Here is a 19,113-nt window from a genome sequence, read left to right as displayed (position 1 = left end):
TGACAGCTGACAATGGAACAAAGAATACATAAATCATCTACTTAGAAACAAGGAAGACATACAGTAACTCATCTCTGCATCTGGACTGTACTTCCCTCCTTAGTGTGACACAACACAGTTTAGTCTCACTACTAATGATGCAGCAGTGATTGTGATTGCCAGCTGCCATTCTAATATGCATAAATACTATTGATACTATGAGTAATCATTGATAGTTCTATTACGTCATTAACATTAGACTGATTTGTGTGTGTAATCTGCATTTACATGGATTACATGGAGTTTACATGGAGTCAGATTTCCTTTCTGTGTGTTCATGACATATTCATATCAGACAACAAAAACGAGAATTTGAATAGTTTTCTCATATACTGTTCATTAGTGGAAATCCAAAAAAAGCTTCTCAAATAAATTGGAATTAATCTGTATTAGTAATTACACGATACATACTCTGATTATTCTAACATGACGTGCAGTTGGATTATAGCTTTAATTGTATTAAGATTAGATCATTACAGTCCATGTTAAGCTTATCCAGTAATAAAACCTTCCATTACAGATGATCTGAGAGCAGCAGCGTAGTGTGGTGATGCTCTCTACTGGACACCTGATAAAAGTGAACCATAGGTTTCTGATGGGCATGGGTATGTCACGGCGAGCTCTATGTATAGCCCTATAATATGGTGTATTCATTGACTGTTTGTGCCCAAGGCACAGCAATGGGAAAATCTCATGCCATTGCTTGTGGATCGGCTATTTTAACAATATCAGACAAATCCTTTTTTTTACTGTGATTCCAAAAATATGCTGACAGGTTGAAAGAACAATATCCTCAATATCAGGCTATAAAGGTTGGTCATATTATTATAGTGTCCTGCTCTCTGAATGTATAATGTGATCCAGATATTTAACATAATGTATTTTGTCTCCATATGTGTCTCTACCCCTGTGCAGAGATGTCTTGTCCAGGTGACATTCAGACCCACACTGTCAGAGAGTCAGATCAGAGACGAGACGGCGCGTCTCCTCTGTCAGTTGCTCCGTCAGCATGAGATGGAGATGACCCGCAGCGAGTCAGAAGTAGCCGCTGAACAGGAGGTATGATGGGGCAGTACATAATACATTGTGGCCAAAGCCTAGCAGGCACCATCTGGTCTGTCCTAAGTTCTGCCTCAGAAGTTTGATCCTGTCTTCACCAGTGAAACTTTATTTTATCCGCATAGTGCGTCTGTCTAACTAATTAAGGCCTGTATACTTCGGTATATGATGAATAGCAAAATAGCCAATCTATAAGCTCACAGTTGTGACATTGTATATCTGCTATTTTTGCCATTATAGAAAAAAGGGAAAGAAAATAGGGACACCAGGAAACCCGAAAGCATAATTTATTCCTCCTCGTACAAGGTTGTTGCTCGGCAACTGATTGCCAACTGATATTCAACTGTCATATGATATTTGTAGTGAAAATGACATTAATCTTTGTTTGTTTGTTTGTTGTCAGATTAAACAAGAACTCCAAGGGGAGGCCAGTAAAGGAAAGAAGCTGCATGTGTCACGGCCACAACACAAACAGGCTGTGAACCCAAAGAACAGCAAGGCTTCTATCAGCAGCCCCAAGACTGACACGCCTTTCAAATTCCCCACTCCTGCTGACATACAGCCTGGGTAAGATGCTGTTTCCTTGGCAGTTTTTACCTTGGGGAAAAAAAAGAAAAGAAAAAAGGAAAGAAATATGAAGAAAATGAAAAATCAACGAAGGCTGGCAGTATGATACCAGGCAGGGAGAAAGACACTCATTAGCTACCAGTATAAGACTAAGTATGTAGTTGTACTGGGCAGCTCCCAGTTGTGAATGTGTAACTGTGTGTTACGCTGGACAAAGATGTGCACTGGAAACCTACCCTGGATAAGTAAACGATAAAAATAAACAAATTAATTAATTTAATAGTAAAAGGCATCGTAGACAAAAGCTATATCTTAAGCCTTATTTTGAAAATGGGCATGTATTTAGAATCCCGTATGCAGGCTGTTAAATATGGGGTGCCGTGATTTTTCTTCACCAGGTTAGTATTTCCACGAGAGTCGAACTAATGGGACGTCGAACAAATGTGACGTTGTAATATCGCTACGCTCTCAAACGTATTAATAAGAGCATGTGACTAAATAATAACTACAGGTTATTCTTTTTTTCCTGAAAAGTAACAGTTTTGGACATACAAGTTTTCTGCCCGACATCGACGATTGTATATACCTGTACAGTATATTGCATACCGGTATACTGTTTATAGAGAGTGTACAATTGTAAACAAATGGACACCGAATAACCGAATGGTAACTGAATGACACAGATAGTCTTACTGTGTAGAGCAGTGTTTCTCAATCTTTTTTGGCTTGAGTACCTCCTTTCCATGATTTCTGAATCCAGCCCCCTTTACCCGACAACATTTTGCTCATAAAACTAATTAATCACATAAATAGAGGCAGGCCTATATGAAGCTTTGATAACGCCCCATTTCAAGAATATAAAATCAACACTGTGGCCAAAACATTTCAGTCCAGTTTTCATGTCAATAACTTGGGGTAGCAACTTCAGGCTCACACCAAGTTTCTCCATGTGTCAACATTAAACATAACACTAAATGTTTCTCCTAATTCAATGGTTTTTAATTATTTAACTATGAATAATATCATGAGTTTTACTATTTTTCTTTTTTGGGGGCATTTTTGAGTACCCCCTGCAGTACCTCCGCGTACCCCCATTTGAGAAACACTGGTGTAGAGTACATCTGTTGATTTGTTTTGTTGTGTTAACCCCTCCACTTCCAGGTCAGAGGAGTATGAACTGGGCCGGGCCTCTTTGCTTCACTCGTTTGCATCCTGCTACAGCAGTCACACTGTACCCTGCTTTGTGTCAGACCCTCCAGCCGACCACCCGCACTCTGAGCCAACATGGAGGTGGGATCTCGTCAGCTTCCTTCCACACATCTCTTATGCTCTAATCCAGGGGTCTTCAACGTTTTCAGGCCAAGGACCCCTTAGTTGAGAGAGAGATGAAGCAGGGACCCCCACAACCTTTTCATAGATTCCATATAGTTTCATCGTTTGACAGCACAATCATCAGTGTATTTTTGATTCATGTCAATTTGTGTTTTCAGATATTTAACCACTTGAACCGTCAATACTTAATTAACTTGACCTTTCACTATGTACTTAGTCTGCTCTTTTTCTCCTCTACACCAGAGCTCTTTGACGAAAATAGCCGATCTACAAGCTCACAACGCCTCGCAGCGCGAGGCGTTGTGAGCTTGTAGATCTGCTATTTTTGGCTAAAGTTCTCAGAATATGGACTCAAGGGTTCAAGTGGTTAATATAAAAAAGGAGAAAAAAAAAGTTTCTATCACACAAAGATTTGGAGGATTCCCTGTAGTAACTCTGAGGACCCCCTAGGGGTCCCTGACCCCCTGTTGAAGACCCCTGCTCTAATCCCCCATGAAATCAGATTCACAGTCACAAGTCACCCTCTGAAATATGTTTGTAGAAACTGATCACAATCAAGAAGTCAAACGATACGGTCAATTCACACCAGCAGCTAATGTGTGAACAATCGTCAAATACAATAAATTGTCTGTGTCCAACCTCGTATGTAAGTGAGTTGTGCTCCAGCGAGAGCTCCGTGTTCCGAACTGATCAAAGCATTTCACACATATGATAGATACATCTATTAACAATATTTGCTACTTCCAGACAGTAGTCACTTTCTGTGGTGTCAATTGCATACACCTAGTCCATGCCTACTTCGGAGCACAGAACGCTTCTGATTGGCTTGCCGCTCTGTCTCACCGACAGCATCAAAGTTGAACTTTCTCAACTTTGACACTTTGCAATTTGATGGGGCAGTGGTGAAAGCGTCCGTCTCCATCGTAGACAATGTACTGAACCTCACCAATTTCTCAGAATGCGTTGTGCGGTGTGAATTCAGAGTAACCCTGGCGTCCCAAATTACAATTACATTTAAAAACCTTCAAAATAATCTAGAATAATTTAGACAAGACACAGTTGAAGTCAATCACAATTCATGGGGAAATTGAAAGTGAGACAAGGGTGACATCTGGTGGCCAGTCAGGGAAAGTGATATCTCTCACTACTGCTGTTTCATTGTTTGACATAATCCATGTCTTTCTGTTGCTGTTGCTGTTGTTGTTTCAGTCCACTGAATACACTGTACCTGGAGCTGCGTTGTGCTGCCACACAGCCCCACCTGGTGGTGGTATCAAATAATGGACAGTCCACTGTAAACTTCCATCAAGTAGCAGTGGGTCAGTCATTTAAAGTCTTTCATATCATCATATCAATCATAAGACATGTGTTACTGTGTTCAGAGTACACCATGTTCTCTTTGTGTACTCTTTTTTTAATATACATTTATTTTCTTAGGACAGAAAGTGATCAAAAAGTTTACAGTTAAGAATATTTCCAAGGAATGTTTGGATGTATCCTTTTTTTAGGGTAATCCTGCCCAGTGTCTTCTGAAGTAGCTATTACTGACTTAAAAACAATTAACAAAAACAAAACAGTGCCATACCAAGTTACCAATTCATGCCCCTGATTCCTTATCCACAACTTTCCAACATCCCATCCCGGAAGTGTCCCGCAGATAATGCTACAGTAAAGTCTTGCGGAAACAGGTGGATACTTTCACTTCTATTGCTCATGGGGATATATAGCACCATTTCTTTAACCACATAAACTCTGGCATCCCTAAATGTTCAACAATTGTCAAAACATTTCCTGAAAAAGAAAGTAATAAAAATTGCACTATTTGTTGTACGTGAAGTATACTGTTTAGGGCTCCCACTATGTTTTGTTGTTGCTTTTCAAATTGAACCATGGTTACTGCATTAGTTTTAATGATTTGGTTTTCAGCTATGTATGCTTTTCCTTGACCTCCGACCTCCATCCAGCTGAGGTCATCAGTGCTGGACCTGAGTGGCCCATTCTCGCTGCTCAACCCTCTTAGACGCTTTGGTCCTGGAGAGGTTCATACCCTATTATTGGCCTTCACTCCCAACCAGGGCAAGAAGGTGAGATGGAATGAGGTTCATTCATTCTACACACTAGGGCATTCACGAATAGTGATTTTGAGATTCATTCATTCTACACACTAGGGCATTCACGAATAGTGATTTTGAGATTCATTCATTCTACACACTAGGGCATTCACGAATAGTGATTTTGAGATTCATTCATTCTACACACTAGGGCATTCACGAATAGTGATTTTGAGATTCATTCATTCTACACACTAGGCCGGGCATTCACGAATAGTGATTTTTAGTGTTCTAATTATTCAACCTCAAAGTATTCGAATAGTCAAATATTCGACTGGACTGGCCAAACTGTCAAATATTAAGTAAGCAAGAGGTGAACATTGTGAAAATAGCCGATCTACATGCTCACAACGCCTCGCGTTGCGAGCCGTTGTGAGCATGTAGATCTGCTATTTTCACAATATTTATCTGCGGAACCGAGTCACATTAAATGTAATACCTACAATTCCAAGTTACAATTCAGGGTGGGGGTCCCCAGTTCAAATATGTTTATTTTGGGGGTCACAGCCTAAAAGGTTTTGAGAACCCCTGGTATAGAGCATTAACAAATTCATCCACCAGGGGCATTGACAACTCATTCTTATGACTTCCTATCTCGCCAAGCTTTATAAACTATATATTTTTTAAAGAGAAATCAAAAAAAAAAAGAAAAAAAAGCGAATATTCGACTTCGGTGAACAACGTCGAATAGTGACTTTGATATTAGAATATTAGAATATTTGGTGAATGCCCTACTACACACAACACGAAAACGCGCAATATGGCCCGTTTGATTGGCCGCTGTAGATGGGGGGGCTGAGGCACAGTCTGGTAATGAGACGGTATAGACATTAGACACACGGCTCACCCATCGTCCAGTTTAAGGGTCCCTGAGCAAGACACTTAACCCGCAATAGATACCCACAGAGCGCTCTTCAAGAGCCAACTGAGCAAGCCATCTGTTGGGTGAATGCTGAAAAGTAATTTCTCCTCAGTAGGGAAGATACTCTTCTCTCCCATTTATGAACCCCATGCCTCCTCTCTCTCCCAGTATCGTGAGACTCTGGACTTAAACGTTCCCTCACCCAGGACCACGTTGAATGTGACTCTGTGTGGGGAGGGGGTGCAGTCTAACGTTACCTGCTCCCCTGCTGGAGACCTCCTTGACCTGGGCTACGTGTTGGAGCAGGAGAGTACCTTGCGTGTGCTCACGGTCAGTCTGTGACTTGTATAACATTAAACCTGCCATGTGCCATCCCTTTTTTTGTTGTAGTAGACAGGACTTCTCAAAAGTAGCATTGTGCAGTGATGTGCTGTGAGCCTGTAGATCTAGAATATGTAAATGTTACTTCACTGATTATGGACTGCTTATAATGGAATTAGGCTGGCTTTATATAGTGAAATTACTTTCACGCCAATGTACTTACTTGAAACTTAGCTGAAACTAAGTCAGACACAACGGTTGTAAATATCTCAACTTTGTGAAATTTGTTTCAATTTAGGCATGTATGCATTTAGCAGAAGCTCTTATCCAGAGCAACTTAGAAAGAGCAAGATCAGAGAAAACGGCATGAACCCTAGTCATTGTAGTCAACCAACAACAGGGTAAGTGGACAAGTAAATAGAGTACCAAGAAAATGAGGTTGTGGTCCAAACCTCCATAGTAATTAGGATAGAAAATAAACATCAAGATCGTGGCTTGCAGATCTGTTATTTTCTGTGCATGACACCAGCATGCAACCAACTGAACCAAGTATGACCTTATTGGCGGGTGTCAAATATCCATCCTGTTCTCCCCTTCTCGTCCAGCTGCAGAACAGCTCGTGTGTGGCGGTGGGTTTCAGAGTACTGCTGGCCAGCCAGGCTGTGTCCAGGCCTCAGAGTGGAGCTGACTGCTTGTCATCACTGCTCAGCAGTTACCCATACACACAGCCCACTGTGGGTAAGTCCTGACCTCAACAAGGACAATTAAGCCTGACTTAGATGCATATTGTGTCGCGCACCAGAAATAGACGATCTGCACAGCACAGTACACACATGTCACTGTACAGTATGTTGGGAGCTTATAGATGGACGTTTTTTGGTGCGCTACACGGTTGTGCATCAAGGTCCTACTCCATACACTTCAGGGCAGTTGTCTTTGTGTGACAAAAAATATATATATATATTTTTGGATCGTTTATTCATTGTATATATATTTTTATACATATCTCTTTATTGAATTTTGAGCAGATGATAGAAAAAACAAACAAAATAAATCAAGAATGACATGAAAGTAATCTCCTTTTTTTATGAACAGCATGGGTGGATAACAGTTAGTAATAAAGAGTAAACAAAAACAAAAAACAAACACATTTTATACATTTGTACATTCTCAGAGACACCAGGGGGGGTCGTCACAATGTCACAAGGTTTGTTCATGGGGGTTGTTGTTGTTCCATGTTGACCTGTACCAGGAACCCAGAACCACAGTGGGCTCAGTGTGTTCAGTGTGAGTCCCATGAAAGGCTCCATAGCCCCAGGAAAGAGCCAGGAAATCATTGTCACCTTCCAGCCTGACCACCCATCCATCCACTACTCTGACAGCCTCACTGTGGAGCTCAGCAACAAGGTCACTGGAACACATGCATTATGCACCTTCACTATTTTGGGCATGTCAGTATAGGCAAGCATTTTCCAAAGTCCACAATGCGTTGTGTTTGTGTGCCCATACGTACAGACAGTGGTGTAAAGTTACTAAGTACATTTACTTAAGTACTGTACTTTAAGTACCATTTGTACTTTACATGAGTTGTTCCAATTTCCAATACTTTTACTTCTACTCCACTTCATCTCGGATCCAAATATTGTACTTTTACTCCACTACATTTATTTGAAAACTTTTGTTACTAGTTACTTTGCAGATATACATTATAATATTAATATAAACATACATTAACCACTTTAGCCCTATTTTAAACCTTGGCTATTTGAAAATAGCCGATCTACAAGCCCACAACGGTGAGCTTGTAGATCTGTTATTTTCAAACATTTAGTACTTTCACTTTTGGTACTTTAAGTACATTTTGATGCCAATACTTTTGTAGTTTTTCCTCACATTTCGACTTTTACTTGTAACATATTATTTCTATATTGCAGTATTGACACTTTTTTCCACCACTGCACACAGAGCCAGACTAACCCTAACCTCAGCCATTCTCATCCAACAGAATACAGTGTGTGTGATGGATCTGAAGGGTGCTGCCTGCTCCCACACCATGTATGTGTGTGGAGGAGACCCGCTGGCAGTGAGCATTGAATCTCTGCTGCCCCCTATAGGAGAGAGGAGGACTGAATTCACAGGTATAGTCATGGCTGGCGACCTTCTCTTTCTCTACCTTGTCCTTTTCTGTCTCTCTCTTGCTTGCTAAAATTTAGATGGTCTGCACAAGCAGATTTTCTTTTATTCTGTGCTCAGATTCATCAGGACTTTAATGATATAATGTGACACAAGTGTTAAGAAATAAAGAATACAATATTCATTGTGGAGATGAAGAATGTTGGAAACAGAAGAAGCTAGTACCACCATACCCTAAACCTACTTCTCTATCTGGGCAAATCTTTCATTTTATTATCACGTCATAGCTTTGATTGATAGCTTTGAGGACGTTCAATGTTATTCCCAGCTAAAAAACAATGCTGTGACGCGTTGAGCTCGTAGCTCGGCTATTTTCGGTATCCAACACAATGGGCATCCAAGTAATCAAGCGTTACATTTTGTGAACACTTTATTTACTGTTGTAGCAGTAACTGCATCTTTCTCTCCTGTCCTTGTGTGTAGACTCAGAGAGGTCAGAGAAGCCCATCGTACCTGTGCTCCTGACTCTGAGGGGGGTCTACAGCGAGGGGTCCATGAGACCCGCTGTCAGAGAACTGGAGGTGGGCTGCATCCGCTCCACACATCCTGTTAAAAAGGTACAGTAAAGCAGGGGTTTTCAAAGTGGGTGACGGGGCACCCTGGGGTGCCGCGACGGCAGTCCAGGGATGCCGCGAGATCATTTGATAATATTTGGAATTTATTTGAACACTTAAAAAAATATTTAGTATCCTTTAAAACTTGAAGTACAAAGTTATTAGTTATTAGTAAGGCTGGGACTTTAACTGATTAATTGCGATTAATTAATTACAGAAAATTAACGCGATTAAAAAAATTAACGCATTTTAATCGCACTTAGTTTTTGCACCACATAACCTTCAGTTTCGGGCATACCGATCATAGTGATGCACCAACCAAGAAGAGAAAACAAACGCAAAGCGAGAATTAGCCGATCAGAGCGCTTTGCTTGGCCCAGTGGATGCGAAATTTAGATTTAAAAAACTCACTTGTTGACTCACTCGTACAACAAATTGTGTTTTACTTGAAAAAAAAATGCTTCTCAGGTCAAATATTGATGTGCGATTAAAATGTGATTAATTGCGATTAATTAATCACAGAGCCTGTAATTAATTAGATTAAAAATGTTAATCGCATCCCAGCCCTAGTTATTAGTTATTAGTCAGTTCTAACCAAAATGGCTATTATTACTGCAGGGGTTTGGGAACCCCTGCAGTAAAGGATCAATGGATACAAAACAGTCCAGTTATAACGCTGTGCAACATTTAACCATTTCTTTTAGTTGAACAGTTATCACAAAAATGTAAGTAGTCTACTTTAGTTGATGGCTATGTCTGTCTGTCGCCACAGAATGGAGAGTTTCATTGGGACAACTTGTTGAACTTACAGCAGCAAGGCTTCACTGTGGAGCCCAGCAGAGGCACAGTGGAGCCCGGCCAAAGACGCACCATCACTGTCACGTGGACGCCCCAATGTGGCCATAAGGTAGGGTGTAAATCATTGTAAATTAGATACTTTTCTAACCTCCATAGTACAGTATGTCTGAAGTGAGAGCACACTGCTTAGTAGATTCTAAACGGTAGGAAAATAGCATGTACATACTCTGTAGTATGTTAGTATGTGGTTTCAGACGCAACCAATGCATGCAGAATATTTATAGCTACGTATGTAGAGTAGGGCATTCACGAATAGTGATTTTTAGTATTCGAATTATTCGACCTCAAAGTATTCGAATAGTAGAATATTCGACAGGACTGGCCAAACTGTCAAATATTAAGAAAGCAAGAGGCGAACATTGTGAAAATAGACGATCTACATGCTCACAACGTTGTGAGCATGTAGATCTGCTATTTTTACAATATTTATCTGCGGAACCGAGTCACATTAAATGTAATACCTACAATTCCAAGTGCTTGTCAGGGTGGGGGTCCCCAGTTCAAATATGTTTATTTTGGGGGTCACGGCCTAAAAAGGTTTGAGAACCCCTGGTATAGAGCATTAACAAATTCATCCACCAGGGGCACTGACAACTCATTCTTATGACTTCCTTCCTATCTAGCCAAGATTAAAAACTATATATTTTTTAAAGAGAAAACAATAAAATATTTGACTTCGGTGAACAACGTCGAATAGTGACTTTGATATTCGAATAGTTGGTGAATGCCCTAATGTAGAGTACATTTTCTATACAGAGTAGAAAATTGCCTGAAGTTAATATACATCACATACTAAAAAGTACTGTATGTTAGTATGTGATTTCGGACGGTGCTAATGTGTTTTTACACACAATGTATACATTGACAGATTTTGTGTGTCTGTACTTTTCAGCCCAATGAGGTGGCCCAGGTATGTGCACCACTCACTCTGAGGGGGGATGAGACGGAGGTTTTCAACGTCACCTTGCTGGCTCTGTCCTGCATGGCTCCTACAGAACGTCAGTCAGTGAAAGACTAACACAGGGGTCTTCAACAGGGGGTCTGGGACCCCTAGGGGGTCCTCGACTCCTCAGAGATACTACAGGGGGTCGGACCCCCTATAAAAAACTATATGGAATCTAATAACAGGTTGTGGGGGTCCCTGCTTCAGCTCTCTCTCAACTAAGGGGTCCTTGGACTGAAAACGTTGGAAGACCCCTGGACTAACACAAATAGATTTTACGTAAAGAAATTATATGATTTTGTACTTCTTACATTTGTATTCTGATTCGTACCATTTACATGTCATTAAATTGTTTGGCTGGATAGTCTTCGTTCTTGTTTAACATTATTTATCAGACTCAAACTTTTATTTAAGTATTTCCAATTTTCCATACTTTTACTCCACTACATCTCAGAGGCAAATATTGTTCTTTTACGCCACTACAATAATTTGAAAACTAGTTACTTTGCATATTTTGATTGCAAAACATACATTTATCACTTCAAGTAAATGTTGAGTAGGCTACAGGACTTTTACTTAAAAGTAAAATATCTGCATAATAAGTACATTTACTGTACTTTTGGTATTTTAAGCACAATTTTGATACCTGAGTATTTCCACATTCTGATATTGATACTCAAATGTGAGTACAAGTAGGCTAGCCTATACATGATTTGTTAGGAACGAGCCAAACAGCACTAAACCATTACTGCTCAACTGTGGTACTTTATTCATCCCCGAAGGATTACAGCAGCTCACATCAAGAAAGACAATAGAATATTTAAAAAAACATTGACAGCTGAAACAAAATACAGTATTCTGGCCTGGGCATGTCATGAAGGCAAACATTCGGCGGAAATAGAAGCTTGCGTCGTCTTAGAAGTTAACCCAATGAGAGAATGGATAAGAATTACATTAGAGCATACGTTTCAGTCTCTGCACTGTTTCCCGAGCTATAGACAGTGATAGAATGATGTACAAAATCTGATCTAACAAAAATCTTCTCTTATGGGGGTGGGTCCCTAGCACAAACTCTCTTTGAATGGGGGTCTGCGGCCCAATAGGTATCAATTTGGTCGTTGACATGAAAACTTGAGAACTACTGAAGTAGGGGGTGAGAGGGATTGTCCACGATGGTCAGGAGTTTAGTCCTCATACAGAGCACAGAACCAGTTTTCCTAATAAGACCGTTCAGCCTCCTGGTATCACCTTCCTCAATGCCGATGCTTGATGCTCAGAAACACACCTACAAAAGTGTCATCATTGCCTGTCGAATATCCTGTGCGCTTTGCAACATTTCTCCCTGGTAAATATCACGGTCTGGCTTGTGTGTTGGTTCCTTAAGCTCTGTGTTCCATTCAGGTAAGAATACCTCATTGTTGAGTTCACACACATTGTGCAGGATACAACAAGCTGTAACAATGTCCGGCATGAATTCAACATCTAACTCGTTGCGCTTGAGCAGACATTTCCAACGGCCTTTGAGGCGGCAGAAGGCCTCGTCAACCACCACACGAGCTGAGCCTAAACGCTTGTTGAAGTTGCACTGTTCCTGGTTCAGGTTGTGATGATTGGTGAAGCCTGTCATCAGCCACTTCTTCAATGGATAGGCAGAGTCTCCGATGAGGTGTACAGGAATTTCTACTCCATTCACCATCAAGGATTTCTGTGGAGACATGGCAACATTGCTTGGTTTTAAGTAGGGTTACTCTGTTTTGACTAGTGCCTTGCTTTACAAGAAAGTGGCATTTTCAAAAATGTTGCTGTCAGATAGTTTTCAGGTTAAAATGCACAGGAGTTAGACTACCTGTGGGGATGTAAATGTTATTACAAATAAATGGCAAACCTCTCGGGGGAACAGATAACCATCTTGGTCTTCAGCCATTCTATACAAGGGGGAGTTGGCCAACACTTGAGCATCATGTGTGTGGTCAGGACAGCTTATAGGCCAGCTTATACATATATCTGTGAAGCTAAGAAAAAAGGACATTTGTATAAAAAAAAAAAATTATATATAAAGCACATTTTGGACATAAAATAAGTGCAGCTAAATTGTGTGACAAAACACATCTCCAATTTGGCAAAATAACCACTCACACACCTTTACAATAATGCCTGTTACAACTTACCAGCACTTGTGATCCACCACAGCCTGCAGCACAATGTGGTCATCCTCGGGGCCGATGATAGGAATGTGGGTTCTATCAATGGCACCAGCACACATACGATAGCCACGGTCAGAAAACCCACCAAGTGTCTCCTGAAGACGCTCTCCTTTCGGTAGGCACATGAAACGTTCAGCCAGGGTGGTCTTCAAAGCTGTGGTCACCTGCCATAGGGTTCACATAAAATCCTCTGTGTTAATTTATCCACCGCGAGTAGACAAAACATTTACCCTATTATAATTAGTGTGGTTGCTATAGGCAAGTACTTTTGTTACTTTTAGTACATTTTGATTCCAATACTTTTCTAATTTCTACTTTTACACAAGTAAATTTGGAATTACCGACTTTTACTTGTAACACAGTATTTCTACATTGCAGTGTAGTATTGATACTTTTACTGGAGTACAAAATGTGAGTAAATTTTCCACCACTGAGTATATGGAACTTTAGACAATGGGTCTTCAACAGGGTCCGGGACCCCCAGGGGGTCCTCAGAGTTACTAAAGGGGGTCCTCCAAATCTTTGTTTGCCTGGATCCAGACCTTGAATTTTTTTCTCCTTTTTTATATTAACCACTTGAACCCTAACGTCCACATCCATATAGGGGGTAAAGAGCAGTACAGAGTGAAAGCAAGGTCAACTTTATTACCGTAAGTATCAAGTGGTTAAATATCTGAAAACACAAATTGACATGAATCAAAAATACACTGACGATTGTGCTGTCAAACAATGAAACTATATGGAATCTAAGAACAGGTTGTGGGGGTCCTTGCTTCATCTCTCTCTCAAATAAGACCCCTGCTTTAGACTGTGCTTTTCAAAGTTACCTGGCGCACTAACTTGCACACGGTGGAGTTTCCCACCCCAAACAGAGAGCCGATGGTCCGGTACTCACTGGCCGTGGCGTACCACCACACCACTATGGCCAGCCTCCGCCGGGGTTCGATGGGCTTCCTCCAGTGGGTGGTCTTCTTCTGCAGGCTCGCCTCCACCAGCTGCAGCACGTACTCGAAGGTGCTGCGCGACATTCTGAAGTGCTCCCTCCACTGGTCCGCGTCAAAGTTGTTCAGAACGGTGGACCAGAACCTCTGCCCGTACGGCCTCTCCACCTTTGATTGATTGAATACTTTATTAGAAGTTTACATAGGATAGGATAGTAGGTCAACTAAAAGGACAAAGACCACAAGAAAGCTGTTGGGCTTGTTTAAATTGGGGTCAATTTTTTCCTCAATTCATACAACATCGATTTGATTAATTGAAGATTTTATTAGAGGTTTGCATAGGAAAAGATACAGTTCACCGGTACAAGGTCAACTAAAAGAGCTTTTGGGGACCCCCAATTTAACTCATACAACATAATTTAAACGAGCACAGGTCTCCACCAGGGTGTGCGTCCTGGCGGTACTACTGTATAATAGGCCAATGTAAAAAGGGTGGCATATGTTCGTCACCTTAGATCTTTCATGGCAATCGGACACTGCATGCATGATTTGAAGCATTGTGTTCCAGAAATGTGTTTTGCTAAAGTCTACCTGCTGGTGGCGCTATAACAGCCCAATGTGAAAAAGGTAGCATTTGTTCCTTGACCTAGTGGGAATATGTGTGGCAAATTTCACGGTAATCGCAAGCTGCGTTGATGATTTGAGGCATTTTGTTCAAAAACGGAGCAATCCTGCAAACTTTGGAAGCTAATATTAGCCAATCAGGATGGAATATGAAATATCAGACAGATCGGACTTGATCACATGACTATAGAGATACTGTGTACCAATTCGCGTGATTTTTGGATAAAATCTCAAGGAGTAATATCCAAAGATGTGTTTTACATAAGTCGGCCCAAAGGTGGCGCTATAAAAGGCTGATGTGAAAAATGCAGGGCAAAGGTTTATCCTTAGCCTCTAGGGAGTGCGCTTACAAAGTTTGAAACTGATCGGTGGAGTTATAGGTAAAACCACAAATGGGCCTGTTATACCATGAGGCTGATTTCAAAAATTTGAAGTGGCATTTCTTCCTCGACCTAGTGGGAACGTGTGTGCGCGATTTCGTGATAATTGCACTTTGCGTTTTGGATTTGAGGCATTTTGATCAAAACGGCTCAATCCTACAAACTTTGGAAGCCAATCTTAGCCAATCAGGATGGAATATGAAAAATCGGACAAATCCATATCGATCACATGACTGTCGAGATACTGCCTACCGATTTGTAGGATTTTTGGACAAAATCTGTAAGAGTAGTGCACAGAAATGTGTCTTGCGAACATCGGCCACTAGGTGGAGCTAGAAAAGGCCCATTTGAAAAATTTAGGGCAGAGATTCTAGATTGGCATCCAGGGAATGTGTGTGCTCACTTTGGCAGCGACCGGGCCAACGGCGACTGAGATTAGCTGCACACAAACTGCGAGGACACACGGACGCACGCATGGACGGACGCACGCACGCACGGACACACGGACGGACGAAGGGGAAAACATACTCTCCCCCATGCCTTCGGCTGGTGGAGACAATGACAGACAAATAAAACAGTACTATGCAAATAATATCATCATAAGACAGTCAGAAAACAAAATAAACTAGAAGCAGTGCTCTTCCGAGCACAGGTCTCCACCAGGCCGTCTGTCCTGGTGGTGTTACTGTATAATAGGCCAATGTAAAAAGGGTGGCATATGTTCTTCACCATAGATCTTTCATGGAAATCGGACGCTGCATGCATGATTTGAAGCATTGTGTTCCAAAAATGTGTTTTGCTAAAGTATACCTGCTGGTGGCGCTATAACAGGCCAATGTGAAAAAAGGTAGCATTTGTTCCTTGACCTAGTGGGAATATGTGTGGCAAATTTCATGGTAATCGCAAGCTGCGTTGATGATTTGAAGCATTTTTTTCAAAAACTGAGCAATCCTGCAAACTTTGGAAGCTAATATTAGCCAATCAGGATGGAATATGAAATATCAGACGGATCGGACTTGATCACATGACTATAGAGATACTGTGTACCGATTTGCGTGATTTTTGGATAAAAACTTAAGGAGTAATATCCAAAAATGTGTTTTACATAAGTCGGCCCAAAGGTGGCGCTATAAAAGGCTGATGTGAAAAATGCAGGGCAAAGGTTTATCCTTAGACTCTAGGGAGTGCGCTTACAAAGTTTGAAACTGATAGGTGGAGTTATAGGTAAAACCACAAATCGGCCTGTTATAGCGCCACCATGAGGCTGATTTAAAAAAAATAAGTGGCATTTCTTCCTCGGCCTAGTGGGAACGTGTGTGCGCGATTTCATGATAATTGCACTTTGCGTTTGGGATTTGAGGCATTTTGTTCAAAACGGCTCAATCCTACAAACTTTGGAAGCCAATCTTAGCCAATCAGGATGGAATATGCAAAATCGGACAGATCTGTGTCGATCACATGACTGTCGAGATACTGCCTACCGATTTGTAGGATTTTTGGACAAAATATGTAAGAGTAGTGCACAGAAATGTGTTTTGCGAACATCGGCCACTAGGTGGCGCTAGAAAAGGCCCATTTGAAAGATTTAGGGCAGAGGTTCTAGATTGGCATCCAGGGAATGTGTGTGCTCACTTTGGTAGCGACCGGGCCAACGGCGACTGAGATTAGCTGCACACAAACTGCGAGGACACACGGACACACGGACGGATGCACGGACGGACGGACGAAGGGGAAAACATACTCTCCCCCAAGCCTTCGGCTGGTGGAGACAAAAATGAATGGTATTTACAGTAAAAGGGTCAGGGGGAGGAAAGGATAAGCTTTGTCTTTGTTTACCTGCCACTGGTCTCTCTCCTGGCCTCTCAGCTTGAGGAGGCAACACAGCGCCTGAGTTGGAATTGGAAAAGTACAAATATTTTTAATTTGAGTAAAAGTATCAATACTAGAACAATGTAGAAATACTCTGTTACAAGTAAAGGTCTGGAATTAAACATTTTATTGAGTAAAAGTACAAAAGTATTGGTGCAGATGTAGGCTACTTAAAGTACCAAGTAGAAAGTACTAATTATGCAGAATGTCCCAATTCACAAGTTTTCAAAAGGCCACAATGTATAGGGCTAAAGTGGTTAATGTATGTTTTGTAATAATCAAAATCTGCAAAGTAAAGTAAGTAGCATTAAACTAAAAGTTAAAAAATAATTGTAGTGGAGTTAGCCTTACATTAAGTCGCATTCTGCCGAGACTTTCGCATTGTGAATTGGGGCGACGGCAGAAAGCGTCTTACCGACTTGTCAGACAGGTCCGGAGTATGGTCTGCAAAACTGCTACTGCGGCTCTACACGTGACATGCACGCATGCGAGACATATCTTCCGTACAAGTTCTGCAAGGTTTTTGCGACTTGTCCGGAAGCCTTGTTTAATGTATTAGTCAGTATTGTTAAATAAAATGAGTTTTTACCAAGTGTGTGTCTTTTCCAAATCTAGCATCTCTGGTTTGGTTAAAGAAGGCTGCACTTATCACGTGACGTTCATCCATTCCCCCATTCGCTCATACAAGGACATGACGGAAGAATGCACAATAATGCTTCCAGCCACCAACGAGCGCTGTTGCAGCTAACGTTGTAGCAAACGAGGAAAAGCTGTACACTTAGTAAAAACTCATTTTATTTAACAATACGGACTTAAACAAGGCTTCCGGACAAGTCGCAAAAACCTTGCAGAACTTGTACGGAAGATATGTCTCGCATGTGTGCATGTGTAGAGCCGCAGTAGCAGTTTTGCAGACCATACTCCGGACCTGTCTGACAAGTCGGTAAGACGCTTTCTGCCGTCGCCCCAATTCACAATGCGAAAGTCTCGGCAGAATGCGTCTTAATGTAAGGCTAGTAGTGGAGTAAAAGTACGACAATTTCCTCTTGAGATGTAATGGAGCAGAACTAAAAGTATTGGAAATTGGAAATACTCAAGTAAAGTACAAAAATGTTTACTAAAACTACAGTAAATGTACTTAATTTCCACCACTGCATCATTACTTTCCACCACACCACTGCACAGTGCACATCATCACCTTCCTCCGCATGTGACGCCTCCGTCTGCGGCTCCTGTCAGCCTCATACTTCTCCCTGGACGTCTTCAGCTCCTCCTCCAGACTCCTCCTGATGTCCCTCAGGCGTCGTTTAGAATCAAATAAATGTCGAAAATATCGAAAATTTACTTCCGCCGAAATCATGTTGTGCAGCATTAACATGATTAAGCCATTTCTAGTCTCAACAGACGAGAGACTGGCGTCCACTGGCGCCATGTTGCCCGGTTTGTTTACATCTGTCTGTCTCGTACATTTATGTCATATCCTGTTCCTGTAGCATGCCTTTTAAAATGCTGCTGATTTAAGAATACATGAAATGATGAAGAAATACTTGTAGAAACGAAGGTGCAGTTTTGGTTAATTTGAAAATAAGCAAATATGCACAGAAATAGACAAATAGGCTGTATTTATTTTCCCTGTTTGTTTATTTATACGTTTTATTCTGTTCTCTGCTTGAATCAGGTCATTGAGAGAACAGAGGTTGGATTCTTTTTAAAGAGGTGGTGCCATAGTTTTGTACTTTTTCTGTTTTGTATGTGTCTATGGAGTTAACATTACCCTAATACTATGGTTCTCAACCTGTGAGTCAGGACCCCCAGGGTGGTGCCCAAATTATTTTGGGGGGTCCCCAGATGATTAACTTAATGTGCAACATGGTTTTCTCACTCAACAGTAAACAAACCAACATAAAGTTGCAAGTGTATAGAGCAGGGGTGGGCAACTCTGATGATGGAGAGAGGGCCATATATTTTCACACTCACTCCAGAGGGCCACAATGCATATACAGTCGAACTTAGCAAAAATAGCCGATCTGCAAACTCAAAACGCGTTGCAGTGCGATGCGTTTTGAGCTTGTAGATCTGCTATTTTTGAATTGGAATCCTAAATTATTTTCCGCTTGAATTGGAATCCTGAAAAGTAACATTTGTTTTTAATTTCAAATGCATTTATATGTTCTTATGTTAACTTTATGAACTTAAATACAAATACATTGGACCTAAAAAGACTAGTACTAGTCATTAAGCTACTAGAACTAGACT

General features: G+C 41.2%; 2 protein-coding genes across 2 annotated transcripts in view; one reads left to right on the top strand and one right to left on the bottom strand.

Moving 5' to 3' along the window:
* Window positions 1–10,914, top strand: part of cfap74 (cilia and flagella associated protein 74) — a gene marked incomplete at both ends in the record, with an annotated part of 63,063 nt that extends 52,149 nt beyond the window's left edge. Inside the window, 13 exons of the mRNA XM_080732806.1 lie at window positions 955–1,098; window positions 1,502–1,665; window positions 2,827–2,955; window positions 4,207–4,316; window positions 4,435–4,490; window positions 4,962–5,081; window positions 6,139–6,300; window positions 6,897–7,029; window positions 7,544–7,698; window positions 8,297–8,429; window positions 8,908–9,041; window positions 9,811–9,945; window positions 10,789–10,914. Of these exons, the coding sequence (XP_080588932.1) occupies window positions 955–1,098; window positions 1,502–1,665; window positions 2,827–2,955; window positions 4,207–4,316; window positions 4,435–4,490; window positions 4,962–5,081; window positions 6,139–6,300; window positions 6,897–7,029; window positions 7,544–7,698; window positions 8,297–8,429; window positions 8,908–9,041; window positions 9,811–9,945; window positions 10,789–10,914 (1,701 nt within the window). The remainder of the gene's footprint in view (window positions 1–954; window positions 1,099–1,501; window positions 1,666–2,826; window positions 2,956–4,206; window positions 4,317–4,434; window positions 4,491–4,961; window positions 5,082–6,138; window positions 6,301–6,896; window positions 7,030–7,543; window positions 7,699–8,296; window positions 8,430–8,907; window positions 9,042–9,810; window positions 9,946–10,788) is intronic.
* Window positions 10,915–11,937: 1,023 nt separating this feature from the next.
* On the bottom strand, window positions 11,938–18,281 carry LOC308291565 (uncharacterized protein). Its single transcript, XM_080733597.1, has 6 exons — window positions 18,056–18,281; window positions 16,825–16,875; window positions 13,871–14,152; window positions 13,008–13,207; window positions 12,725–12,851; window positions 11,938–12,544 (listed from the first exon to the last, which is right to left on the bottom strand). The coding sequence occupies exons 1-6, from the start codon at window positions 18,233–18,235 to the stop codon at window positions 12,125–12,127; spliced, it is 1,260 nt and encodes a 419-aa protein (XP_080589723.1). The 5' UTR covers window positions 18,236–18,281; the 3' UTR covers window positions 11,938–12,124.
* Between the last annotated feature and the right edge of the window lie 832 nt (window positions 18,282–19,113).

This window comes from Nannobrachium achirus (genome assembly GCF_963921795.1).
Source record: "Nannobrachium achirus genome assembly, chromosome: 9".
NCBI lineage: Eukaryota > Metazoa > Chordata > Actinopteri > Myctophiformes > Myctophidae > Nannobrachium > Nannobrachium achirus.
Note: the sequence above shows the minus strand (reverse complement) of the source record. Positions and strands in the feature narration are given on the sequence as shown.

Coding starts and splice junctions, on each gene's coding strand:
- LOC308291565 (XM_080733597.1), bottom strand. CDS start 18,235: ATGTTAATGCTGCACAACATGATTTCGGCGGAAGTAAATTTTCGATAT. Junction 16,876..18,055: donor GGCGTCACATGCGGAGGAAG/GTGATGATGTGC, acceptor ATTCCAACTCAG/GCGCTGTGTTGCCTCCTCAA. Junction 12,852..13,007: donor GTGGTGGATCACAAGTGCTG/GTAAGTTGTAAC, acceptor CTTTTTTCTTAG/CTTCACAGATATATGTATAA.